The 26,058-nt window shown below is 47.4% G+C and overlaps 3 protein-coding genes across 5 annotated transcripts; 1 reads left to right on the plus strand and 2 right to left on the minus strand.

Annotated features, from left to right (window-relative positions):
* Nucleotides 1–378: 378 nt before the first annotated feature.
* frrs1b (ferric-chelate reductase 1b) lies at nucleotides 379–7,221 on the plus strand. The gene is made up of 15 exons (XM_047024014.1): nucleotides 379–466; nucleotides 1,126–1,318; nucleotides 1,467–1,618; nucleotides 1,803–1,897; nucleotides 2,133–2,274; nucleotides 2,415–2,597; nucleotides 2,814–2,912; nucleotides 3,038–3,302; nucleotides 3,772–3,887; nucleotides 4,179–4,265; nucleotides 5,118–5,215; nucleotides 5,350–5,408; nucleotides 5,503–5,646; nucleotides 6,372–6,430; nucleotides 6,534–7,221. The coding sequence occupies exons 2-15, from the start codon at nucleotides 1,126–1,128 to the stop codon at nucleotides 6,624–6,626; spliced, it is 1,785 nt and encodes a 594-aa protein (XP_046879970.1). The 5' UTR covers nucleotides 379–466; the 3' UTR covers nucleotides 6,627–7,221.
* A 46-nt stretch (nucleotides 7,222–7,267) lies between these two features.
* Nucleotides 7,268–15,844, minus strand: LOC124470232. The gene is made up of 4 exons (XM_047024012.1): nucleotides 15,775–15,844; nucleotides 8,950–10,972; nucleotides 8,689–8,780; nucleotides 7,268–8,505 (listed from the first exon to the last, which is right to left on the minus strand). Exons 2-4 carry the CDS (start codon nucleotides 10,859–10,861, stop codon nucleotides 8,419–8,421), a joined length of 2,091 nt encoding a protein of 696 aa, XP_046879968.1. The 5' UTR covers nucleotides 10,862–10,972; nucleotides 15,775–15,844; the 3' UTR covers nucleotides 7,268–8,418.
* A 270-nt stretch (nucleotides 15,845–16,114) lies between these two features.
* LOC124470541 (palmdelphin-like) lies at nucleotides 16,115–24,572 on the minus strand. 3 transcript variants are annotated; one of them, XM_047024475.1, is made up of 8 exons: nucleotides 24,423–24,572; nucleotides 23,089–23,169; nucleotides 22,860–22,990; nucleotides 20,673–20,787; nucleotides 20,208–20,232; nucleotides 19,896–20,012; nucleotides 17,994–19,337; nucleotides 16,115–16,634 (listed from the first exon to the last, which is right to left on the minus strand). In XM_047024475.1, exons 1-8 carry the CDS (start codon nucleotides 24,465–24,467, stop codon nucleotides 16,594–16,596), a joined length of 1,899 nt encoding a protein of 632 aa, XP_046880431.1. In that variant the 5' UTR covers nucleotides 24,468–24,572; the 3' UTR covers nucleotides 16,115–16,593. The 3 variants fall into 3 exon arrangements, with proteins under 3 accessions (XP_046880431.1, XP_046880432.1, XP_046880430.1); XM_047024476.1 differs by lacking the exon at nucleotides 16,115–16,634 and adding an exon at nucleotides 16,650–17,074; XM_047024474.1 differs by lacking the exon at nucleotides 16,115–16,634 and having other exon boundaries at nucleotides 17,351–19,337.
* Nucleotides 24,573–26,058: the final 1,486 nt, after the last annotated feature.

Genomic DNA, 26,058 nt, shown 5'->3' on the forward strand with positions numbered 1-26,058 from the left:
AAAGGGAATAAGGAAACTGTTTCCTCTACTAAAAAATACAATGCGGGTCATGTGAAAAAAGGATCCAAAGACTCGTAGAAAGACGGAGTCGGGGAAGGAACTAATCATTCGTTTCCTCTAGCTACAGAGCCTATGCAGGTCACGTGAAAAATGATCCAAAGACTCGTAGAAAGACCGAGTTGGGAAAGGAACGAATCGTTCGTTTCCTCTAGCTACAGAGCCTATGCAGGTCACGTGAAAAATGATCCAAAGACTCGTAGAAAGACCTAGTCGGGAAATGAACGAATCACTCGTTGAGAGGACTCGTTACTCCCGAGTCCTTATAAGGATTCGTTCAAAATGAACGAATCGTTCACGAACGACACTTCACTACAGGCGACCCACTGATAGAGTAGGCTAAAGACCGCCCCCTTTACAGTGTGGTCGGGGAATCTTAGATGAATAAGTTCAACGAAACTGAAACGAGGTAAGAAGATATTGATATCCATATTAGCTTTACAAATACAAACTTCTTGTCAAGACAATTGCATAAACACTTAAATAATGTTTGCCAATAGTTGATCAGCATCTTGAACAACAGCATTCCTTTCACACTGCTATGCGGACACTTATGTGGCGGTGTACGAAGGAGAATCTTTGAGCATACGCTTTGCAGTTGGCCCTCGAGGCAACAATACTTGTCATCGGCAGTGTTCTGGGTGTATAGATAGGTGTTGCATTCATAGTGTTTACCTGTACGACAATTGTTTGTACATTTGTGTTTACATGGTAAAATTGGTGTAAAGTTTATTGAGAAACAGCACACATTTATCGAGAAACGCCTTCATTATCTCTGAGACAGCTTGGTTTTCCGTCTGCAACAGGCTGATAAAATACATCACATACGCAACTTTAGGAGGAAGAAAAACCATCAGAAATTCCCTTCCCGTGAACCTGAACGGAACACATGTACAGGATCCAGTCATGGTGCTATTAGTCAGTGTCCAGTCTTGGATAAGCTTACTTAAATCCACTTAAATTTAGACAAACCGGTTATTTAATCTCATCGGTTCTTTCCAGAAGGTTCCTTAGTTCTCATAGTATTCTTAAAAGACATTCTCTAATGAAATCTCTCTGTCTTTTCAGATGCTGGCCTTGCATCTCTTGTCAGTGGTAGTGGCTGTGTGTATGGGGCCAGTCTCTGGCTTTAGCAATGGGAAGGTTTCCCAGGCCTGTGGGGACATGGTGCCAGTGCATGGCTCTGAGTCCAGCCCCCTGCCTGCTCCTTACAACATCTCTGTACACACTTCGACTTTTGGTCCTGGGGACAATATAACAGGTAACTGCCCCCAGAGCATTTAGTGAGATCCTTAGACAACCATGTGAGCGAAACATCTTTTTGCAGACAGTAGAAGGTAGCAAGACCGATATTGCAGCATTTTGAGTGTTTTTTTATTTTATTTGTTTTTTTCCCTGCTCATCCGCAGTGACTTTATCCGTCGCCACTTCTGGGTCAGGCTACTTTAAGGGCTTCCTGATGGAAGCGAGGGATGCTGGGAACCCCACTGGCTCTCCTGTAGGGTCGTTCATCCTGGTCAACCCGGCTGTTTCCCAGCTGCTGCGCTGTGGCCGCGCACAGGTACTGTGAAGGGATGTTTGACTGGCCTCTAATCCCTCAGGCTTTACCTTAGTTATGGCATAACAAACCAAGAAAAATAGGTTTTACTTGACTTGTTCTTTGATAGAGCTTTCCTGACAGTAATGTGGGGTTTGGTGAAAAACCTTGTGTGTTTATGGTTGCCAACCAACCCTGTCATTTGAAGGGATCCGCAGTAAGCCACACCAGCGATTCCAAAAAGACAGAGGTCCAGGCTCTGTGGGAATGTCCAAGGAACCCTCCAGAAAAAGTTCAAATCCTGTGAGTAATCTCCACTTCTGTTCCTGTCCGATACAGTTAGTCAACAAACCCTCTCAGTTTGCCTTCTGCATAAAAGATGGCATTTTGGCTTCATGTTCGTTATGTAGTACTTACAGTATCACATGCTTTTGTACCTTTTTTTTAATACAACATCACTGGTTGTACTGTGTTTTAAGTAGATTTTCAGACCTATTCAATGTTCGACTACATATGCATGCTTATCTTGTTGTATCAGGGTGACGGTGCTGCACAAATATAAGGAGTATTGGGTGAAGGTCCCTGGTCCTGTGTTGTCTCTAAAGGGGACGACTCCGGAACCTCCTAGCCCCTCTGCCTCCACCACTAAATCCCCCACCCCATCTCCACTGCACAGTCCTGTGAGTCGCCATCTTGGTGGGGAGGGGAGGCAGAGGGAGGGGAGTGGAGTGTAGGGGAGGGGAAAGGAAACGAGTGAAGGCGAGGAGAGGAGAGTGTGACACAGTGATTCTAACTGTCTTTCTCCCCCTCTCCACCTCAGTTCACCTTGGTTGGCTGCGGCAGCAGCAAGTCGTGTTTGCGGGACCCTGTGGGCTGTGACCCAGAGGCCGACCTGCACTGCTTCTTCCTGTCCTTCACCCCGGAGGGAAACACTGTGCTGTTTGAGCTGAGCGGGCCGGCGGAGGGATACATGTCCTTCGCCCTGTCACTAGACAAATGGATGGTTCGTACAGAGACCGCGTCACTCGACCAAAGAAGAAGCAGTTCCGTACTAAACACTCACACCCGAGTGCGCATGGCGCCTGAATAAAAGCATTAAACTGTCAGTAGATGGCGCCACAGTGTTTGTCTACTCGAGTTAATCCTCAGAGGGCTGATAGGAATGATGCTCCTTGGCCCTCCAGATATTACAGCAGGTGATGTGTCTGTATGTTTGTAGGGTAACGATGACGTCTACCTGTGTGTGACAGACGGCGAGAGCGTGAACATCGACGCTGCCTACGTCTCGGGACGAACACACCCTGTGCTGGCAGAGAAGGTGGACACACACACGGACACACATACGCCTGCTCCCGTTGAAATACGTGTACTGTCTTGTTGTTTTGTTGCGGAAGGGAAAGTGGGCTGTTTTAACCACGGGACTTGTCTCTGTGTTTCCCGCAGGATGTTCTGTCAGAGCGGGCCTGGAGGATCGCTGACGGGGTCATCCAGTGTCGTTTCCGTAGAAACGTGCGGACTGCGCAACAGGACGACGGCAGGTTCAATCTGGACCAGAGCTTCTTCCTGTTCCTAGCACACGGCAGGTCCGAAAACGGCGCCATCCATCGACACGACCGCCAGCCTTTGATTTCCACCCATCCAAAGGTCCTAACAAGCACTCCTGAGGATCTGATTGGCTCACGATCACCTTTGATGATCAAGTTCCATGGTGAGTGCATATAACCCAGTTCTAACTCCTGATAATACATCATATTAAAAAACCCAAAACCACATTTTATGAGTTACAGATAATAAAAGGCCTTAAATTAAAGGAAATTCCAATTGCCACCTCATACAATACATTTAGTCATTTAGCAGACGCTCTTATCCAGAGCGACTTACAGTAAGTACAGGGACATTCCCCCGGAAGCAAATAGGGTGAAGTACCTTGCCCAAGGACACAAAGTCATTTGACATGGCAGGGAATCGATCCATCAACCTTCTGATTACTAGCCCAACTCCCTCACCGCTCAGCCATCTGACTCCCACCTCATGCTACCTCCCCATCCATTCCCCAGCAGTAATATACATACACATATTTGTGGTGGTCTATACCTGGCTATGAAGGCTCAGCCCTTCCATCAAGTCTGCACTTCTCCACAGCTCTGAGCTCTGAATCCCTCTCCCTCTGTCTCCAGGTGCATTGATGCTTGTAGCCTGGATGTTTACTGTCAGCACGGGGGTTGTGGTCGCTCGCCACTTCAAAGCAGACTGGCCGGAGAGGACTGTATGTGGGCAGAAGATCTGGTTTCAGGTGCAGCCTTTCAGCATCAACACACGACTGTCTTTCTCCCTGTTCTCAATGATGATGACGATGATGATGTGAATGCGTGGGGATCAGATGGCTGAGCGGTTAGGGAGTCGGAGTATTAATCAGAAGGTTGCTGGTTAGATTCCCGGCCGTGCAAAATGACATTGTGTCCTTGGGAAAGGCACTTCACCCTCCTTGCCTCGGGGGGAATGTCCCTGTACTTACTGTAAGTCGCTCTGGATAAGAGCGTCTGCTAAATGACTAAACGTAAATGTCATGTAAATGTGCCTACAGGTGCATAGAAGCCTGATGGCCGTGTCTGTGGTGCTGACCTGTGTGGGGTTCACCTTACCCTTCATCTACAGAGGAGGATGGAGCAAGGTGAGTCTGCTCGGCCTTCTCCTGCTTCTTACTTTAATGGCCGCCTGTAGGATTCTGCACCGCCAGCTGGTAATGAGTCAGTGTTCAACAATGCACCAGGCTCCTCTAGTTCCTGTCTGGTTGGCTGGGGTGACGGTCTTTCTTTCTCTCCTCTCTTTCTCTCCCGCCTCTCTCTCTGTTTTTCTCCCTGCGCCTCCTTCGCTCGTCTGTCCGTGTGAGTCAGTTGTGTGGTCACATGTTGTGCTACCCTGGTAGAGAGAGGGAGGGAGAGAGAGAGGGTTGGTGTGTAGAGCATGGCTGTGATCCACCAAAGTATTTGTCATGCCTGACTCACAACTTCAGGAACACTGGCTTGCATTCCTGAAGTTAGGAACCTGGAGTAAGAACGGTCATTTGACTTGGACCCATTGACCTCACTGAGAAGCCTTTGTTGTGTGTCTGCCTAATGCCCTCTGTGCTGTTGACTTCACTCTTGTTTTCTGAGCCATGCTTTGAAATGATCACTAGGGGTCCCTCTTTCTCTGGGAACAGAGACTTGAGTTGAATATTTGATGAGTGCGTATGTACCTTGATGACCAACTTTTGAAACTGTATTCTCTGCACCCCAGCAACCACAATACTCCCGGATCACACGTCACAGGAAGGTCTAGTCAGCGCTGATAACGCCGCTCTGCTTTGAGTCGTACTTGAATATCAACCTCAACAGACCCCCCCTCCCCCCAGGTCCCCCCCCCCACATACATGTTTGACCCCTCAACCTTCGAGTACTGATAAGTCGGTGGGAGTGGGGAGTGGAACGTTTGTTCAGGGTTAGTTCTAACACCCCCCTCTGCCCCCCCCCCCCCCCTACAGCATGCCGGCCCCCACCCTTACCTTGGCAGTACCGTCATGGCGCTGTCCGTGATCCAGCCCACCATGGCCTTCATCAGACCAGCCCCTGACTCCTCACGGTAAGAGACCCCGGTTCTACCCAGCCCGATCATGCTTGTGGGCCATAGTGGGGTATGAACCAGCAATACGCTATATTATGTCCGGGCACCATCTATTGACCCAATGCATTGAATCGATCTATTTCGTTCCTCAGGAGGTATATCTTCAACTGGATGCATATGGGGACAGGCATCGCCGCACAGGTCCTGGCTGGTAAGGGAGGAGGATCCGAATGATGATGATGGTGGACGTGGTGATGATCACACAGGAACCCCCAGTCTCCTTCCTCACACTCTGTCTCCTGTAGTTGCAGCCATGTTCCTGGGACCCCAGCAGCAGGCCCTGCTCCTGCCCAGCCCCTGGCCTACGGCCGTGCTTTCTGGCTGGGTGGCCTGGTTGGTCGTGACCCACCTGCTCCTGGAGCTCCTTACTAGAAGAGCACTCGCCACAGGTGTGCCTCTCTCCTCTCTTGCTGGGATGGAACTTTTGGCACCCATGGCGTTTAGGGGGCAACAACAACATGTTTGAAATACGAGTGTAGCCGATGTAGATGAGTTAAACTCACTCCTCGGGTGTATATATACAAGCCACGCCGAGTCAGCGAAGCGCTAGCTTTTCATTGGAGTAGTTGGTAGTGATCGCGCTTGTGGAGTCAGGAGTGTCGAGTTTGAGTCCTGTCACAGGCGGTTAGGACCCCGGTATTTACAGTATAGTTCTTTACCAACACCACTATTACCAGGTACCAAAACAGACTGACCACTTGATATTAAACCTTAAATTGAACCTGGAAGGACAAGAAACAACAGAACGAGAACGCACAGAACAGTGTGTGCCTATTTGAATGATTCATGCTCAGAGGCGAAGCACACCTCATTATCAATTCCATTAAAAGCAGAAGTGGGGAAAACCACAAACCTACTTCTTTAATGCGTGGGCGTTCATACCATTCGGGTTTGAAATGTAATCTCTGGCCGTTGGTCTTCTATGTTGCAGACTGAATGTTCTGAAAATGGTAAGGGATGTTCTTGTTATGGACTATTACCCCACAGGGTCTATAATCACATGTACTCTACTCTATTCTACTTGGCGCTGCTCTACTGTACATCACCTTTCGTCTGCTAAATGAATTAATGTAATGTATTTGTCTGACAGTTCACTGTTTCCACTATTTTACAGATTCAGAGGATAAGGACATCTTGGTCCCTCAGGTTGAGGAGGAGCAGAGGCAGAAACAGGTGAGACTGAGCTGGAAATCAAACTGACTTTGTAGATTTATTTCTGCTCTGTTTCGCTCTCATCTTTTAAAAATGGGATTGTGGTTTTTCTCATCCCTCTCAGGCGACTTCATATACGAAGATTGTCCTGGCCGTGTTCCTCTTGGGAAACGTGACATTCCTGGCTATCCTTCTAAGTGTTATTGCAAATGTATAACTATAATTTTTTTGTGATAAGTATTCTAATTTATTGTGATTACAGGTACATAATTTGTGTACCAGAATTGTTAATCATTTGTTCCACACAAGCCAAAATGGTGCTACTGCCTCTGACATTGAATGATTTGTTTAAAAATCATTTTAAGGAACGCACACTGGATCAGAAGTCTCTGTTCAACAACACACTTTTATTGTGGATTTCTTCAGCTCGTTTGAATAAATACCACATATTACATGTGAACAACTCAAATCAGAATGTTAGTTATTTGGTATCTGAAAGGGGCTTGATTAGGCACAGCCATGTCGATGCTGTACGTGTTGCAGTTTCACCGCGTGCCGCTGAATACCTCCTCCAGCTCGCCTCGCAGAAAGGGACTGGGCTTTCTGCTGTTATCCTACATAGTGCTGCTCATGAGTGTTATCTTCTGTGCTTTTTGCTGAAGCGACAACTCGTTCCAGCCAATTACATTCAAATGTGCGCATGCTAATTGTGCTCTTCGGATCGCCTCAGTATGTCACCACTGTGACTGCAAGTGCCTTCGGCCATTTATGGGAATTTTCTTCTGATTAGAGCACTGGATCACTTTTTGTTTTTGTGTGTGTGTATTGGTCAATAAAATGTTATTGATGAAGCGTAAATGGAATTGGTCATACATATTTATTGTTGCACTATATCCTCTTATACACTAGCTTTGAGAATGCAAAGGAATTCACCCGCAGAAGAGAATCATAAAAAGGACAGCCACAGTGCTTCTCTCATACAGAGTGATCCAATGTAAGCAAGCAACTCTGGTGACCTCTAAACTGGGACAGGAACAATTAAGCTTACAAACATTGTATGAAATGGAAAAACAATGACGGAAGCAGCTTTGAGAAATGTGAATAAAATGGACAGGAGTCAGTATTTCATTCTTTGAAAAAGAACGTCTGATATTGACTGGAACATATATTTGACTTCATGGATTTTTCGAGGTAGACCAGTGGATCAGTCTGGTGCATTGCAGAGATGCCTCTGCTTGAGTTTGGTATATAGAAAGTCCCAATAGTACCTTTTATATAGTGTTTTTAGGACAGAAATCAAAAAATCAATAACAGACGTCAATACTGTTTAAAAATCATTTTTTTGTATCGTACCTGGCTATACTGTAAAGTAATGTTCATTTGTTTTGAATTAATCAAGGAAATTGTTATTGCATTGTATTGTTTGGAGAATATGCTGGCCTGGCACAATTCTACAAGATTGTCTGGAAACCACATCATTTGTTTCAGAGGAATACACAGTACGAAAATACAATAAATATAGTCTTTAGCGAGACAATACATTAAAATATGTCTTCAGATTTGCTTTACATGGAAATGTCAGAAAACGTTTGCAACTGTGGACTAAACTTTACATTCAGATTACATAGGCATCTTGGTAAACATACACTGCAATAGTCACTTTAAAAAGAGGTCCCCTTTATAGAAAATATATAGACGCTCAACTATCAATAAAAACTTACAAAATACACTTACCATATCTTGCTGTTGCATAACAACAGAGTTTCAGTTCACTTTGCTGATAGCTAGTGTCTATACATGATCTATAGTCCCGTCAATAAACGTTGCCCATTAGTCTGTCTCTGTCTCTTTCCAGAGGCTCATCAACAACACAGAAGCAGCGAGCGATGAAACAGCATGTTGCGACAAGAAACAAACTGGAGTTTATAGCACAGCATTGAGATCTGGTAAAACAGCTGAAATTGGACAAGAACGTGTTTTCATAAGGATCAGCTGCATTCTATTGGTGTTCAGTCGTCATTGTTTGCGAACTCCCCGGCCTCCCAGCGCAGTGCCATGGCGCTCTTGCGCCGCCCGCCGGTGTACACCTCTGGAAACTGAGAGAGAAACGTGTGTTAACCACCTTGGTTTTTAGATGGAACATGGCCGAATTTATCATGAACCAAGTTGGAGACTACAATGTATGCCATTACCAAAGAAAGTAACCTCAAATATTTCCGTATAGTTGACATCATCATCGGACCCTGACACTTCCAGTGTTTATTAGAGATACAACTTACTCTGTGATCACAGGAGAGCGCGGAGCGATCCATCTTGTATGGTGTTTTCATCGGTGATGATGGAGAGGACTTGCACTTCATAGGAACATCAACTGAAACAAGAGAAACATGAATTTCCACACGCTGGCTAAAATAAACATACAAAGTGCAGGTGAGGTATTTGACATGACTATCTCAACGTAAAACGTCAAATTGTTAATCATATATCATATTTGAGGTCATTATGGGGTTTGGTGAGAAAGGTTTTGTGTGTCAGCTCACCTGAGTTTTCAAACGACAAGCTGTCCATCATATTGGGGGTCACCAGGCCTGTTTTGGTGTACATGCCGGCCCTCTCTCTCCTCAGCTCCTCCTCTCTCTGCTTCACCATCTTGATCTCCTCGTCCACCAGCGACAGCGTGGACCGCGAGCGCAGCTTGAAGAAGGGGTTCTGCAGGAAGCCCTTCTCCTGCGGCTGCTCCTCGTCGCTGGCCTTGTTCAGGCAGAACTCGGACGCGCTGCGGACGATCAGGTTGGACGTCTCCAGGATGATGAGGTTCGAGCTGGAGCTGTGACTCTCATCCGAACGCCATTCGCCCGTGCGGGCCGAGAGGGTACGTGCGCTGCCACCATGACGCGGGCTCGCTGGATAGTCGTCATTGCCGGGCTCCAGGAGGACAACGTTGCTCCCTGCCATCTCGTCGAGCGGCGCCTTCGCCGGCGAGGAAGTAATGATGAAGGATGGCGTCAGGGGGGCGCTGGGGGATTTGGGGATCCTCACCCGCGGCGATTCCGTGGTTTTGAACGTCTTGGAGAAGCCCCGCTCCTTCCGGAAGTTCTCCTCTCTCTCCATGGCCAGGCGGATCTCCTTTTCCATGGGGGTCTCCGGGTCATCGTAGGGGGACCTGTAGCTGGAGTCATCCAGGCCAGAGTCTTCAGAGCAGGGGCTGAACTGGGTGTGAGGGTAGTCCCCTAGCAGGGGTAGGTTCTCCAGACTAGGGTCCTTCTTGGGTCTGTCAATGTTCCTTACTGGGGTATACATGAAGCTGTGGCTGCCATGGAAAGTGGGGGTCTTGCTGGTGGGTGAGAGGACCTGGTTCTTGGTCTGCTCTTCCATCTCGAGCCACTGCCTACGGGCCAGCTGGAAGTCCACATGCTCCGTGCTGACGTTCTCGCTCTTGGTCTCTTGGATCACGCAGAAATCCTTGGGCATTTTCTTGTTGGGGTCGCCCGTGGCGTGGTGGGGATGTGGGTGCGTGTTATTGGGTTTTTCTTCCTCGTCGCTGTCTTCGTTCTGCGATAGGTCGTGGAGGGTCAACGCGTCAAAGATGACTTCCTGCGTAGGGGTCCCGTTGTAATTGATGTCGTCTGGTTGCTCTACGACGACGACATCCTCTTCCTGTTTGGTCTCCTGGTCCTCATCTCCCGGGTAGCCGTCGGCGTGGTTTTGCATGTTGTTCACCTCAACCTTCTGGACAAACAGCTCTTGCGCGCTGAGCTGCAAGCTGTCCAAGTACGAGTCATCGTCCTCCCTGTTGATGGACGAGGAGAAAATGGCCCGCCATTTGTCATCGCCGTCGCTGTCGGACGAGGCGGCGGCGATCTCCACCCTCAGACACTCGTCCAGCTCCTCCGGGTACTCCTCGTTGGAGACGTCGGACAAGGCCTCCTCCCGGATGTACTGCTCCAGGATGGATTCCTCTGTAACGTCCTCGCCCAGAGGTTCGCAGGCGTCCTCCTCACATACGTAGGGCTCGGCGGTGTGGACGCTGGCCGTGTCCTCCTCGGGGCTGGGCAGGGGGTCTTCAACCTGGTCCTGCTCCTGGGTGTCCTGCCTCTTGCGATGAGCCTCGTTTTCGTACACGCTGTCCGCGCTGGACAGCGTGTCAGAGACGGACGAGTTGATCGATTCGTTCCTGTTGAGTTCTTCGCGGGCCGTTTCGAGGATCAGGGCTTCTCTCTGATAGGGTCTGTGGCCGTTCCCCAGGCCTTCCAGCTCCTCAATCTCGATAGAACCGGTCGGCAGCTCTTTCAGGATGTCGACCATGGCCTTTTTTCCTTGGGAATCCAGGCAGTCGGCGTCGAGGCCAACCTGTTCGTCTTCTGCACTGTGTTTTTCAGGTGATTCACTCAAGGCCAGTTCCTCTTCGCAGTCCGTTACCTTGGCCACCTCAGGTTGTTCGCTCGTCTCCATGGCAACTAACTCTGTGTCGGATCTGGGTTCGTCTGGATTGAGATTCTCAGGGCTACTGCAGCTTTCTCCTGCTCCGTTTTCGTCCGTGCCTCTCACCACAGCCGTAGCTCTCTGAAAAGGGAAGAAGGGAATTAATAATTCCTTCGTCAGAGAGGGAGACTGGGGCCTGTTAGCCTAGTCCCCCGCTGAAGGCAGGATTGCTGAGTATCACACTTTGGAAATGAAAATAATTTGTCTCTATCTCTCTCTCTCTCTCTCTCTCTCTCTCTCTCTAACTTCGACACGGTTTGACAGCTTGTTTTTACATTTGTGGCTGCCTCTTTTACCTCAGCGTTATCGGCCGTTGTGAATGTTTATTTTTCTCCCCCTTTATTTCCCCAGTGAGCTGTAAATCCCTTAACACACATTCTTTACAAGACACCTCCCAACCATGCAACTCACCTCAGAACATACTTTCTGTTGTGATCTGACTGCTGATGTGGCATTGTGTTTCACCCGCTACAACGCCCAACAAATGTTTTTATTCACGCACACAGAAGCGTTGCGCTCCACCCATTCTCTAGGATGGGTTAAATTGCACCATATAACTACTACACTGCATACTGTGGTAAATGTGCAAATTAATCACATAATATCCTGGATGAAAACAATGTTGTAAACACGATGACACAGCCCACCCATATCTGTTTATCCCAGTGTAAATACTATTCATCTGACTTCTAATGACTGGCACAAAAGCCAGTCCAGCATTATATGCTAATGTTAAAAAAGGTACTTCTGTCTCCCATCAAGGGCCCTCCAACTCTTTGTAGCCAAAGGCCCAGGGGAGACAAGAGGCTTCAGATGAAATAACGAAGGGGGGGGGGGGGGGGGGGGGGTGGAGTGAAGGTAGTTTGTTTACTATTGATGTGAATCATTCCGCGAAGTGGGTTATGAACAGAGTAGTGAGGCAGAGCGCAAAGCCAGCTGAATTAGATGTTCCGTTATGTAAGACTGCGGGGACCGACGCTGTCGCCCACACACCGCGCTGTGTCCCTGCAGTCGATTAGCTGTGTCACACCAGAGGGACTCTGGAGAATGGCGAGGGAGTCAAGGGAGGTGGGCCCAAGGAAAAACAACACACCCCATACGCGCATGCCAGCTGCTCCGTGCTGAAACTGGCCAACACTGTCATATCAATACCTTGCGAGTAATTGTCAGTCGTGAGGATTGACTGCTAGGTCAACACCAGATATGGAATTCCAATCATTAAACGGCTGGAGTCTATCATTTGGGGTGACCCCCCCCCCCCCCCCCCACACACACACAAAAACAGGCCGGGTTTCCGTTGACCTCTCCGACAGTGATGTCACCAGTGCCAGCCTGCCAAGTGCCGCAGCGATGCTGATCCCGGGCCATGGGCACATACACCCTCAAAGCTCATGGGATTCATCAGCAACCCCAGGGCGGGCTTTACCAGAAAGACCCGCCATGCTGACACTCCACAGTAAGGACAGCCAACCTCCAATCCCTGTAATCCTCATCCTGTGCCTCTCCCCAGGACCTCTCCCTGTAGGCACATTCCGGAACAGACCAGAGCTAGCTTCCAGAGCTCGAAGGAGGACAATGTCCAGAAGGCAGAAAAGGTTATTTATCCGACCTTCAATCTTGTATCAGTAGCTCAGCCTTTACTCTCAGTCAAAATCGTAGACATACTGTATCTTGTAAAAGTCAGCACCTGTAAATATTCCATGAAGGACTATTTGTTAATGCAAGTGATCGGATCTCACAGCAATAATGCTTTATTGCTCCTCCTGTCTAAAGTGTTGACGTGGCTGTCTTGGGAAATTTCAGCTGAATAATTTGGCAGTTGACAGTGTGATATTATACCTTCGCTGTCAGCTGAATCAACACCACAATTTCACAGAGACAAAATACTGTTTCTCTCTCTCCCTCTCAACACCACACCTACAGTATCTGTATAGAAACAGTACAACAGATTGCACGCTGTTTGATTTGTTGTTCTTTTTTCACTCCATTATTCTTATTAATCGTATTTTCTTATTCAATGATCCTGTAGGTTTCATGTACCACTAGTCATTTAGCAGACACTCTTATCCATAGCGACTTCCAGTAAGTACAGGGCTATTTCCCTGAGGAAGGTAGGGTGAAGTGCCGTGAAGCCTTGCCCAAGGACACAACGTCATTTGGCACGGCCGGGAATCGAACTGGCAACCTTCAGATTACTAGCCCGATTCCCTAACCATTTAGCCATCTGACTCCCTTTCATGTTAATGAGTCACAAAAGTTACAGAAACAAACACAGATGTCACACAACAGATATTGGAGTAATGTCAAGGTTCACATCCGCTCCGTAACCTAACCACGTAAAACCAATCTCAGCTATGTACCTGCAAGCCCAACAAAAAAAGCAGAACAAAAGTCTGTGAAATCTTTCACAGAGAGAATGACAGACTGAGTATTGCCGATTGCCATGGCAACCTTTGGTAGGCATAACACTTAGTGCATATCTCAGCTAGTGTTCCAGTGTCCACCTCCTCACAGACTCTCAGCTCTGACACCCGAGTCTTGAATAATGTGAAGTAAGTAATGCAGTGTCAATGCCATTTGCATCAGAAAAAAATGCCTTTAGAGCCATGCAGACAAACGAGTTAAAGGGATAGTCTGTCCCCATATTAAGTCAACAGAATGAAGAATAAACAGAAATACGTATGGAGTAGATATTTACTTAAAGTTTAAGGGAAAACTGGTTTCGCTTGTTCGACTCCCTAAAATATAAACTTCTGTTTCCGATGATCGCGACGTTAACTAAAACCAGGAGCATTTCTTTTCAGATTTTTAGCTCCTTGGTCAGTTACAGAGAAATGAACAGGAGTCCAGGAGGAGAAAGATGGTAACATTAACAGTCTCTCCATGTCCAGTCACCTACCAGCAGCCTTAAGCAGATCCGCCAGAAAGAAATCATCTTCAGACCAGCCACACAGTCACACCAACCCCAAAACCGTCCTCGCACCCGACCCCTCTTAGAGACTGTGTACACAGCATGAGGCTGTTCGGTGATTATACCCACACTGGAGTTTTAAGAGGTCAAATGGCACCCATGATGAAGCGATGCAGGGACGTATTGACAGAAATGCCATTAAGATGAGTCCTGCTGCAGAGACTGGTGCCCCTCAGGGAGCTTTTCTAACCACTGGTGTACGTGTCGGGTCATGGCAGTGTGACCATGGAAACCGCAGAGTGGCCTCCTGCTACAGGGCTGTCAATAGGTGACCTGGGGGTCACAGGCCATCCCCGAAAACAATGAGGGATTGATTGTCGTGTTATTCTTCATTGACAGATGGACTGTATGTCAGACGGAACATTTAGGAGGTTTTCACAGTGTTTTGGTCTCATGTCCTCCATTCACAAAGCAATCAACAGGCAACATGCACTTAAATTTGATATTCGATTGTCCCAGTGTGACTATGGGAGGCCTGGCAGAGATGTTACACTTGCCTTCCTGCCTGCTTGCCCGCCCGCCTGCCCGCCCGCCTGCCTGCCTGTCTGCCTGCCTGCCTGCCTGCCTGCCTGCCTGTCTGCCTGCTAGCTTGCCTGCCTTGCCTGCCTGCATTCATTTAAAGGGTGTTTTTTTCCACCTAGAAGACACAATGGCCAGGAACACGCATGCCTTCAATAGAGGCCCCTGTGCATGGGGGAGCCCTCTGAGAAGAGAATACAATGCTGTAATGTAATTGCCAGATTAGCCAAATGTAGCTATATTTATCTTTGGTCATTATCACTACTCTTTGTGACAGCACTTGAGAGATGGAGGAGGAATTAGTTTCTGTGGTTTTTGGAGAGCCCTAGCCTTTGCCTGGCCTTTTCCCACTGACGCTTGTGAGAAGAGGAAGGAGATTGAGTCCTCTTCATCAGCCATCTGTATATTGAAGTAGATCATTATCTCGCTCTCTCTTTTTCTCTCTCTCTTTTTCTCTCTGTCATTTTCTCTCTCTCTCGCTCTCTCTCTCTCTCTCTCTCTCTCTCTCTCTCTCTCTCTCTCTCTCTCTTTCTCTCTCTCTCTCTCACACACCCTCCAGCTTTTTTCTCTATCTCCCGCTCTTTTTTTTCTGTCTCTTTCTCTAGCTCTCTGTCTGCTTTAGCTTAACACCTGCCTACAACTGAAGAAGCATAAACAGCTGCTGATAAACTCCAGTAAGATGTTTTAGGAATCCTGCCATGTTCTGTTCAGAATTAGTGAAAGCTCCCACGACCACACATTAACTCCGACATTCCAGATAGTGTCACCTCACTTTGAACTTTCACAAACAGGGTTCAGATGAGGTGTTTACCAAATAAATGGGTGACTCTATGGAAGCTATTATATACTGCATTTATAGCATCTAAAAAATTCAGTTATATCAGAATCAATCATTTATAATTCAAGTTTTCCATTCAACATGTCACCTAAACATGAAAGCAATAATGTAGGCAAAAAGCAGAAATACTGCTTTCTATCACGATATAAGTATTTACTGTTGCAACTTGGCACTAACAGTGAAATAGTCGGAAGACATTTTTTATAATCTCTCTCTCTCTCTCTCTCTCTCTCTCTCTCTCTCTCTCTCTCTCTCTCTCTCTCTCTCTCTCTCTCTCTCTCTCTCTCTCTCTGTCACACACACACACACACACGCACATGCTCACACCATAGACAAATAACCGTCACCTTCCGATCAATATCCATGCCGTTGTTCTTCAACCCCACCAGGCACTCACGGAGCATTTGACAGTTACAACAATCAATTCTCAGTTGCATCTGCAGACATCACAGCACACGTCCGTGCCGAAAAAAAACACACACTTGTATCCCTAACATCCATCAACAGGGAAACCTCTGCTAACTTAATGTGTGTTGATAGCTGGCGTGAACCTACCTCCCAGCGCCTGGTCCTGATGGTGATGTGCCGGTGCTGTCTGCTGGAGGCTGCGAGGAAGCAGTGTAAAGGCTGGTGGCTCTCAATTTCTCACTGAGTGTCTGTCTGTGTCGGTGTGTGTTGGGCGGATGAGGGGGGTGGGGTGGGGGGGGCAGCCAATAGCAGAGCAGTGATGCAAAATTACTTTTCTCTCCTTTTCTCTCCCGTTTTTCTCCACCTACCCCCTCCCCTATCTCTGTCTCTCTCTCTCTGTCTCTCTCTCTCTTTGTCTCTCTCTCTCTCTCTCTGTCTCTCTCTCTCTCACTCTCACGCACATATTGGCACAGCACTTTAAAAACACACTGCAAATGAATTTGTTGGTTATGTGCTTTGATTTTCGAGTCATATTTTATTTCATTTTATTTTCTATTAATACCAATATGGCCGTTGGCACTTCATGTTTAGGAATCATTTACCTGGTTTTCAAAACCTTGTTTTAATGAAACAGAACAAAGGGTAACATAAACCTAACTACATGAGCTGTTAAAGTACAGAAAGCAGCAAGAAGAGGCAGAAAAAACACTTTGGCATCAAAACTCACACAGCCATCTCTACACGTGGCGACAATGTACGTATCTTCAGTTCTCAAAATAACACCAACTTAATAAAGGAAATATTTGATTTCAATCTTGACACATTGACATTTCAATTTCGAAGGCTGTCTAATAAGTCCTGTTTTCTTGTGCAAAGTTGAAAAAGACCCAGTTCCATTGGATTCTCTGTTCCTTTTTCTTCATGGAATATTAATGGTGGGGAGGGACAGGATTCAAACTCTGACGGTTACACCTTTTCTCCTAGCTTTGCCATTCTCATTGCCAAAGCTGTGGAGAAAAGAAATGGAGAACGATTCAGTGTTTTACTTGACAAGTCCATCTTCCAACTGATGCTTTTCTGCTCTCTTGTTTAATCTCTTCTAATACACTTGATTTCACAAATATCAAATGCCCCGGTGTTTTATCGATTTGCGTTTTGTCTGGAACAGGTATATCTGACAATAATAACGTTTATCAGAATGTACGTATGATCAGAAATTTGATATCTTATATAATGCAAGACAGGAGCTTATGTAACTGTTTCTCAAGCATATATGCTGAAGAGGCCACTTTGGATTATGCTGGCTCTGTTCAGATGCCTGTGAGATTGCTTGGTGAAAAATGAAGCACTCAAGGACAAGCGCTTCACAACAGACTCAGCCCGTGGCAGAGCCCACGTGTTGTCTGAACACCTCGCTCTTCCTCTCAGTGTCGTAGCAACCCAGGGACTGAATCATGAAGGAATGGTTGAGAAGAACATGTTTAATTGATGATCCAAATCTGATCCAAATGAAAATGTGTTAAATGTAAAATGGTTAGACTAATTACACTTATTCAACATCAAGTAAAAAAGGTTATAGTTTTGTTGATGGCAGTCAGTGTTAGAACTGTTTTAGTACACTTGGTGCCAGTAAAGGAACTTGAAAGATTAAAGGGTGTGGTTGATGGCATTGTTTCATGAAAGAATTTCTAATTTCATGGAAGAAAAAAGAACACACGTTGTTATTATTGTTATGACAAAGTTTTTTTTAATGCATTTTGAGTATGTAAAGAAATGCCATACAGTTAGAAATTGAACAATGTTTACCATTGGGCATTAATGATAAACATTCATCTTAAATACAATTCAGTAACAAGATAAAGCATCTTATTTGCCGATTGAGGTGTATCTCATAGAAAGCAACTGATTGATTTTTGGTTTTCCTTCAAACACCAAGTCATCTTCACTAGATGGCGCTGAAGTCTCTAATAAACACAAAGCAGATGACCGGTCATGTCACAACTCATTTCTGCTGGCAGTTTCTTTTCATATGAATTATATGATAAGAATCTCGGTTGGCAAAGTCGGTTTACGTTGAGGTCATATGAGTATTTTTGTGTTCCACGACTGTATGTTGAGCAGAACGTAAGCAAGAAGCGGTAGAGATGGACCATCCTAAACATAGATTGTGAGTAAGCCAGGCAGAGACAGACAGCATTGTAGGATCTTCAAAGCCCAAAAGATCAGAACGAATCTGTTAGGAGGTTAGCGAAAAGAAGAGGCCCAGTCAATGCTGGATGAAAGGGAGAAAGAGAGAGGGAGCGACAGAGAGACATAGTGAGAGGATCTGTACGTTCGCCGTTGCTTTTTGATGCTGTTGTTGATACCTGCGGTGGCGGAGACCTCGTTCCCCTCCCTGTCCGTCTGTCTGTCGAGGCAGGGGCTGCGCTTGATCGGTTTGTGGCTGAACGTGGGCCGGTGAAGCTGGAGATCGTCCGAGTTTGTAGAATCTTCCGGATATCCCGCGAGACTCAAGGCTTTTCCTGTCAGGTGGGGCTGGAAGATCTGACTTCGGTAGCCCTCGGGGTGGTACGAGATGAAAGAATCGTTGCTGTTGGGGTCGTCGTTGTCATTGCCAATGACGACCAGCTCGGCCTGGATATCTTCCTCGTCTTCTTCGTCCTCCGCCGTCTGGTAGCCCATGAAAATCATAGTGACGGGTTCGGACGCCAGGTCTGGAGGCAAGGTGTTGACGACGTTGAGGGCGGACTCGTCGTCGAGGTAGAACGGCGACTGTCGCCTGTACTCCTGCACTGTGCCCTCCATCAGAGGAACGGGGCAAGGCGACTCTCCACACCTCTGGGCTGAGGAGAAGGTGGACGGTTTGAGCCGGTTCGGGCCCGTACCTGAACCACCTCCGTTACTGAGGCCGTTCCCCTGTCCAGTCCTGATCTCCTGGTGACCTCCAGGGTGAGGCGGGTGCTGGTAAGCTGGGGCGTGGATGTTTGGAATGTGAGACTGGGACTGCTGAGTTTTCTCTCCCCAACTCTGAGCTCCATCTCTGGGTGTGGTGTCCAGCTGAAAGGGGCTGGGGGTCTTACTGGGAGCCCTGAGACCTTCTTCCCAATTTGGAGCTTGTTCCCTGGACATCATGTCTGGCTGGAAGGGGCTAGGGCCGGGAGTGGGTGTCTTGCATGGTGTCTGTCTTCCTTCTGCCCAAGTTTGAGCTCCGTCCCTGGGTATGATGTCTGGCTGGAAGGGGCTTGGGCTGGGTATGGGGGTCTTGCGAGGTGTCTGTCTTCCCTCTCCCCAATTTGGAGCACCATCCCTGTCCACAGGTTCATTCTGAAGAGGGCTTGGGGTGTTGTCCGGAGTCCGGTGCCCATTTGACCCGGGGCTGAGCTGCACCTCATCGGGCCTCTTGGGGGTGCCTGGCCGGCTGGCCGTGTACGGAGCGGCGTAGACGGGCTGGTGGTACTGGACCTCACTGGGAACCTTCCCCTCTGTGGCCTGGCGTAGCAGCTCGTCCACCTCCAGGTGGCTGAGCTCCCCCACGCCGTTGCGGGCCTCGCTGCCCTCGGAGGGCAGAGCGTAGACGGACTTCCTGCCGTCGTCGAACACCTTGACGCCCCGCTGCTGGAACTCCTGGGGCGTGACGGTGGCCGTGGAGACCACCTGGCTCTCGCCGGTTCGGTGATCCTTCTCGACGCTGATCTCCATGGCAAACATGGCTACGGGCAGAGAAGAGGAAGGAGGAGGACGTTGAAAGCACACCTTCATTTCTCGTTAGGTCTAAATCAAAAGGCAGTGTGTTTCTCAAATAGCCCATTCCATTTTCTACAGCTTGAAAAGAGGAAATTATAGCTTGTGAATTTGTATAATTGGAACAGCGGAAAGCGCAATCACTCACATAGTGTGACAGTGCTGATTCAGAGACTATGAATGGCTTTCTCTCTTTTACCTGAAACATTTTACGGAAATATTCGGAACAATGCCCATCTGTGCTGAACTGACAGAATGGATATCACCTGCACGTTATATCTGCGGGTCACCTATAATTGTCTGGGGGTCAGATGGCTGAGTGGTTAGGGAGTCGGGCTATTTATCAGAAGGTTACCGGTTCGATTCCCGGCCGTGCTAAATGACGATGTGTCCTTGGGCAAGGCAGTTCACCCTACTTGCCTTGGGGAGAATGTTCCTGTACTTACAGTATGTCGCTCTGGATAGCGTCTGCTAAATTACTAAATGTCATGTATATTGTTAGATGGCTCATGAGGTACGGTTGATACCTTTTTTGGGCTCCTCATCTTTGTCAGGCTGTGGTTTGGGACTAGGGTTCTTCTGTGGCAGAGACTCATAAAACTGGGACAAGTCTGAGATGGGTGAATACATGTATTGGATTGGATCTGTGAAAGACAAACAAACGGCCAAGTGTGAAGTAGTTTGTCTTCATTCTTATTGATGGATATTAAAATACATTAGAATGTGTATTAGAAACACCTAACATGTTAGAATACTACAAATTAAAGCTCTGACATTCATACAACTCTTTACATGACCCTTCATTATGTAAAAAGACCTTAAGGAATGGAAATATTTACCTGTCTGGTATTCTGCATTTAGTTCCTGTGAGAAGATACAGGTGTTCAAAAAACGAGAGAAAGAATAGTTGAGAAAATTGATCAAGACCAAAAGGTTAGAAGTTTAGGATGAGGCACAGCAAAGCGATTACTGTCAAACGTTTGAGTGTTCGGCGATCTTGTTAAAGTCAGACAGCACGCGGTGAACCAGAAACCCCAGGCGAAAGGTTTCAGAACATACTTCTCACACTCCAATCGATCAATCAGAGGACCCTTCCCTCACCTCACAGCATGTAGAGGAGACAACCCCTAACCAGGACCTCAAACCAACCCGTGCATGCATGCACCCACACAGCAGGCGACAGCAAGAAGGAGTTCACCTATCGTAGAATCATGTCCCATCCCCCACCACCCTCCCCTCTTCCGTCAACCGCCGGCCAATCAACGCGAGGCGCAACGGGGAGCCAGAGAGTGCCGAAGCGCTACCTTGATGATGTCTTCCGGCGTCTTCTCCACCTCCTTCAGCCTCCTCAGGATCACCTCCTCGTTGGCCGAGATGCTCAGCTCCTGGGTCTCCAGGCTCTCGATCTCCTCCTCCATTCTGTCCACAGAAGACAGGCTCACATGGTCACACGGCACGTACGGCCCGGCATGTGTTCCTGCGCGCCTGCCTTCAGGCCTACAGACGCAGGTCGCTAGAACATGCTTCAGAACTCAGAAAACCGTCAATTTCCTAGGATCTCTATCTCAATGTCTCAGCCCCTCAGACGGCGTTTTAGACAGCAGTGTTAAAAAAAAAAAGTGTTATGGTCTTGGTTAAAGTGAGGGTTATGTTTGTCAGAATCCTCATTCTGAGCCTTGATTGGTTGTTTGTCCAGGAGATTGGGTTGGAATATCTCTTATGATGAGTTTGTTGTTTTTCTGGAAGCTGTGATACGGCTCACTGAGCTCATCCTCGGCTCCATTAGCGAGGGCTGGCAGCTATCAGGGAAGTTAGTCAGACAGGTCGCTGAAGATCAGCGCTCCCTTTCGCTAATGTCAAGGCCATAATCTTCCTTTCAAAACAAATGTACTTTGTGGTATACGTTTGGACAAATGTATGTGTTGGAATAATGCTATATAGCATGGCATGAACGTATTACATTTACATTTAGTCATTTAGCAGACGCGCTTATCCAGAGCGACTTACATTAAGTACAGGCACATTCTCCCCGAGGCAAGTAGGGTGAAGTGCCTCGCCCAAAGACACAACGTCATGTGCACCGGCCGGGTATCGAACTGGCAACCTTCAGATGACTAGCCCGATGCTCTACCCGCTAAGCCACCTGACACCGGATTATCGGTGACTGTCAGGAGCATGGGCATTTTACACAGCATATGACTGTGTTAACCTGCTGAACCCAAGTAGCACTTTGAGATGCCTTCCATTGATAATAAACTTGCGTGTTTATTTCAATTGTCTATAGAGTTATGATTGACACGTTTTTCTTACACTAGGTCAAAGTAATGGAGAGCTTCAGCAGTCCTAGAAAGAGCTGCTCTTGGTATTCTCAGTGAACACTGGCAAGATATAAGCAGTTTTTTTATTTGAGTTGTTGTGGTTTGGTCCTGTATGTCTTGTTTGTCTTTCTCTTGCGATGTACCTTCTTGTGAGTCTGAAATAAAGTTTTGAATTTAAATGAATGATTCTCATTGTCCCATAAGTGGTAAAAAAATATTTGTAAAACTACAAATCAACCTCATGTTTGAGTGTATGTGTGTGTGTGTGTGTGAGAGAGAGAGAGAGAGAGAGAGAGAGAGAGAGAGAGAGAGAGGGGGGGAGGGAGAGAGGCTTCAGATCCCCATGCAGTGTGAGTGGTCAGAGCGGAGCGGTCTGCTGCTAAGAAGACAGGTTATGTCATGTGTGTCTGTGTGGGGGGGGGGGGGGGGGGGGGGGGGGGGAGGAGGGGGGAGGGTAAACTGTCTGAGACACAAAGCTCATCAGCGCGGGGTTAGGCACAGTAAGAAGTCTCTGCGTAATCCACCAAGCGCTTCCCACCCTACCGTATCATAAGGTAAAGCCATGGATGGATGAGGGGAAAGCCGTGGTGGGGCTGGTGTTGACGGAGGTGCACGTGTGTTTGTTTGTGTGCACCCTCCCTCCAATGCCCTCAGGGTTCCTTGATCACTCTTCCTTCTTTCTTACTTGCATTCTTTCTGTCTTTCTTTGCATTTCTTTCTTCCATTCAGTCTTTCTATTGATCCCACTCTCTCCATCTCTGTCTCACTCTTTCTCACAAATGTACTCAAACCCTACCCCCCCTCCCTTTTTAATCACAGATTTTGTCACTGTTCTTGTGTAAATTCCGTTCCATTCAAAATGCAGTTTGCCCAAACCGCTAACCTTAACTCTACCTCAACTCTAACTCTAAAACCCCCAACCAACTCCTAATCCAAACCCTAAAATTCACTCTAGCCCTCCCACTCATTCTAACCCAAACACCAACCAGGAAGCACCCTGGAATCAACACCTGAACTTGTGAGGACAATGAATGTCCCCCACCTGTTCAAACGCTCCTCGTATTTGTCTTGAGGGGACTTCTGTTCCCTACGAGAAGAGTGAAAAAAGGCCACACACACACACACCCACCCACACACACACACACACACACACACAGAGAGAGAGTGCCCTACCTGTCGATGTTGGACTGCAGCAGGACAGTCTGGTCTTGGTGATCCTGGGCCTGCTGTTTGATGGCCTGCTGCTCCTCCTCGTTCTGGGGGCTCAGCCCGTCCATCAGCCACTGCTCCCTCAGGGCCTTTTTCTGTTCCGACAGAGAGCACGTCAATACGGCTCCCCTTCCATGTTCTAGTTTGTTCTAGGCTTTTCTGTTTTTCAGACATTTGAAGGGTGATGTTGTACCTTGAGGTATTGGAGTTTCAGTTTCTCCTCTTCGATTTGTCTCCTTTTCTTGGCGATTTCCTCCTGGACTCTTCTCTTGTCCTTGAAGACAGAAGAAACAGATGTCAGATAGATCGATCGGTTTCAAGACCTTATCTATCCCCTCTGTAGCAAATCACTTCATTTTGTCCATGTCAGTCAGTGACGTCAGTGTATCCCAGAAACCTGTTGTCATTTTCACATCCTCAACTTTGTCAGCTGCTGAACAAAGCCATTCAACGATCTCGTAAATCGTCCAATGGGCCATCCGAGAGACCCACCGTGACCAATCAGGATCAGGACCAATCATTCTTTCTGTTACCTGATATGACCTCATTGCTAGACCCATCGTGTGTGTCGTCCATCTGGCCAATGTGACAGTTTAGCAGGTTCTGTTTATTATTAGAACTGGGCCTTGACTTCGTGTTCCCTGTTGTTTCAACATATTCTCAGCCTGGTTCACTGTTAGTCAGACATAATTTTATGTTCCAACAGGATACATGTATAGGCTTCTGCTTTAGTTGAAAGAATACTGTTATTTTCTTGTGCAATACTTTTAGACTTTTAGACTTTTAGACTGGAATGTTGTCTTGTGTGATTGACATTATTTATAGGATCTTTGTTTTGTTCTTGTTTTTTGTTGCCGTTTCTTTGTGTAATGCACTACTGGAGTGGCGCTCCCAATTTTGTTGTGTGCAGAGCTATTCATTGACAATGAAGTCTTTCAATCAATTCAACTTCAACTACATTGGGAGTTTTCTTTCATTAAGAAAGTTACCCTCCCCATCACTCATAAGTTGGTGTGTACACAAATGTGTGCAGGTGTGTGTTTGCGCACACGCATGAAACAGTCATTGTTGTCAATTTTGAAACTCTGCTGCCTAGGTCCCTGTCTCTCTAAGCCCTTAGTCATGACTGTGAGCCCCTAGCCTTACTGTACTTACTGTAAGTCGCTCTGGATAAGAGCGTCTGCTAAATGACTAAATGTAAATGTAAATGTAATGTAGCCGTGAGCCCCCCCACACAACCACTGCCCTCACGCTCAACAGAGCTGGGTTACCCCCGAGGACACAGGCAGAGAGATCTAGAAGAAGGCTGGACATGGATCCGACCAGAGGGGATCTCTGTGTACAGAACCCACATCATATTAGAAAACCCTACACAGAGCGTAGCGAACAGTAGACTCTTGACGGGGGGGGCGTTGATCTTCACATCCCACAAACCAGAGCTCCTTCCCTCGTCCTGAGCCCCGCCAACCATAACGCGGTGGGGCCGCTCGCGGCGCTGAGGGGGTCGAGGCTGTTAGCATTGCTTACCGTGATGGCCAGGAGCCTCTCCTTCAGCAGGTCGGCTTCCTCCATGCTGCCCTGGAACACAGAGAGCGGAGAAGGAACCCCACGCGGATGAATAAAGGAGTGTGTGTGTTAGAGACAAAGAGAGTGAGTGAGAGAAAAACAGACAGAGAGAGAAAGACAGAGAGAGAGAGAGAGAGAGAGAGACGGAGAGAGAGAGAGAGAGAGAGAGAGAGAGAGAGAGAGAGAGAGAGAGAGAGAAAGAAAGAAAGAAAGAAAGAAAGAAAGAAAGAAAGAAAGAAAGAAAGAAAGAAAGAAAGAAAGAAAGAAAAAAAGAAAGAAAGAAAGAACAGAGAAGCTGATGGATTGACAGAGAGAGACAACTGGGGGTTTGGGGTGTCCAGCAGCCTGGGGACACCAGAGCTGGTCAGGTGGGAGCAGAGTGACAGAGTGACAGGAAAGGGAGAGGAGGGCAGATCTGAGGAGTCAGCAGAGGACGAGGAGAGACAGAGAGAGAGAGACATTTTTAAACCAGGTCCTCATTGTGAATGACTACAGCAGAACGCATCTCCAGTAAGGGCAAGTCTACCAACGGGATGAAAGAAGGAAAGGACGGAGAGAAGGAAGAAGGACAAAGGAAGGATTCCACTTAAAAAGGAAACACACAGACGCATGTGTGTGTGTGTGTGTCTGTGTGAGCGAGGAACAGGAGGGGGTGGTTAGAGATGGGTCAGCTCGTCCCTAATAGAGTCCTGCTGAGATAACTAACGTGTCTGTGAGACACATGACACGCTAGCTGGATCCAGTCAGGTCAACTGACAGACAGGTGCTCAGACAGAAAGACCTGCTCTGGCCTGTTGTTCTGGAATCTACTGTTGCAGTCGTCTATTTGAATGTCCCACAGTACATAACTGTTAAAGACTGAAGTCACACACACACACACACACACAGTCATAGCTGGAAAAACAAAGCCGGCATAGAACTGTTGAATGACCTCCATAACTAGAGATCCTGAAAGTGTACATGATTGGCTGAAATCAAGGGCCAGAACTCTGAGAAGAGTGGTGCCCAATAAAAAGGTTGAACTCTCGCGAAAAATACCAACCATGTGCAAACCCTAGTGCCAAGGGCCACTGTGATGTTAGTTCAAGACCCTCCACTTCCCAACACAGGACGAACACGCGCATCTTTATTGCAGCTGTAAAATATTAGCTCGCATCATTGTGAGTCGACCAGCATGCTGTCATGGGCTTGGATGCTAGAGCCAGTTTGTCAGTTAGCCGGGTTATTTATGACGTGATTATATGTTGATGTGATATTAATAGTGTCTGGGGAGGGACTTTCCCTCCCTCCTTCCCCATCCTCTCGCGTCAACACTTAAGGAGGCAGGATATACAATACATCTCCTCGCACAGATCCACAGAGGCACAGATCCAAGGTCAGAGGCCACTCAAATAACAACCCTGAGCTATGAAACAGGACAGGATCCCATTGCTATCTGCATGCTCCGACAAATTCATTACACACACACACATGTATACAGCACACCCACACACACATTCATACCACACACACATGCACACATTAATACACCACACACACATTTATACCAGACACACACACACACATTCATACCCCCCCCACACACATATACACAAGG

The sequence above is a fragment of the Hypomesus transpacificus genome, chromosome 8, assembly GCF_021917145.1.
Source record: "Hypomesus transpacificus isolate Combined female chromosome 8, fHypTra1, whole genome shotgun sequence".
Classification (NCBI taxonomy): Eukaryota; Metazoa; Chordata; class Actinopteri; order Osmeriformes; family Osmeridae; genus Hypomesus; species Hypomesus transpacificus.

Bases quoted from the DNA above. Each gene is read 5' to 3' on its own strand.
- LOC124470541 (XM_047024474.1), bottom strand. From the start codon at position 24,467: ATGGAGGAAGCCGACCTGCTGAAGGAGAGGCTCCTGGCCATCACG. The intron at 20,788-22,859 runs GTAGGGCACTCT...TTCTGTGGACAG, and splicing joins CTGCAGTCCAACATCGACAG to AATGGAGGAGGAGATCGAGA. The intron at 19,338-19,895 runs GTATCAACCGTA...CTCTGCCCGTAG, and splicing joins AGATGAGGAGCCCAAAAAAG to CCATGTTTGCCATGGAGATC.
- LOC124470232 (XM_047024012.1), bottom strand. From the start codon at position 10,861: ATGGAGACGAGCGAACAACCTGAGGTGGCCAAGGTAACGGACTGCGAA. The intron at 8,781-8,949 runs GTGAGCTGACAC...CTCTTGTTTCAG, and splicing joins CTTGTCGTTTGAAAACTCAG to TTGATGTTCCTATGAAGTGC. The intron at 8,506-8,688 runs GTAAGTTGTATC...TTTCTCTCTCAG, and splicing joins CGCTCTCCTGTGATCACAGA to TTTCCAGAGGTGTACACCGG.
- frrs1b (XM_047024014.1), top strand. From the start codon at position 1,126: ATGCTGGCCTTGCATCTCTTGTCAGTGGTAGTGGCTGTGTGTATGGGG. The intron at 1,898-2,132 runs GTGAGTAATCTC...TTGTTGTATCAG, and splicing joins CCAGAAAAAGTTCAAATCCT to GGTGACGGTGCTGCACAAAT. The intron at 3,888-4,178 runs GTGCAGCCTTTC...ATGTGCCTACAG, and splicing joins GGCAGAAGATCTGGTTTCAG to GTGCATAGAAGCCTGATGGC.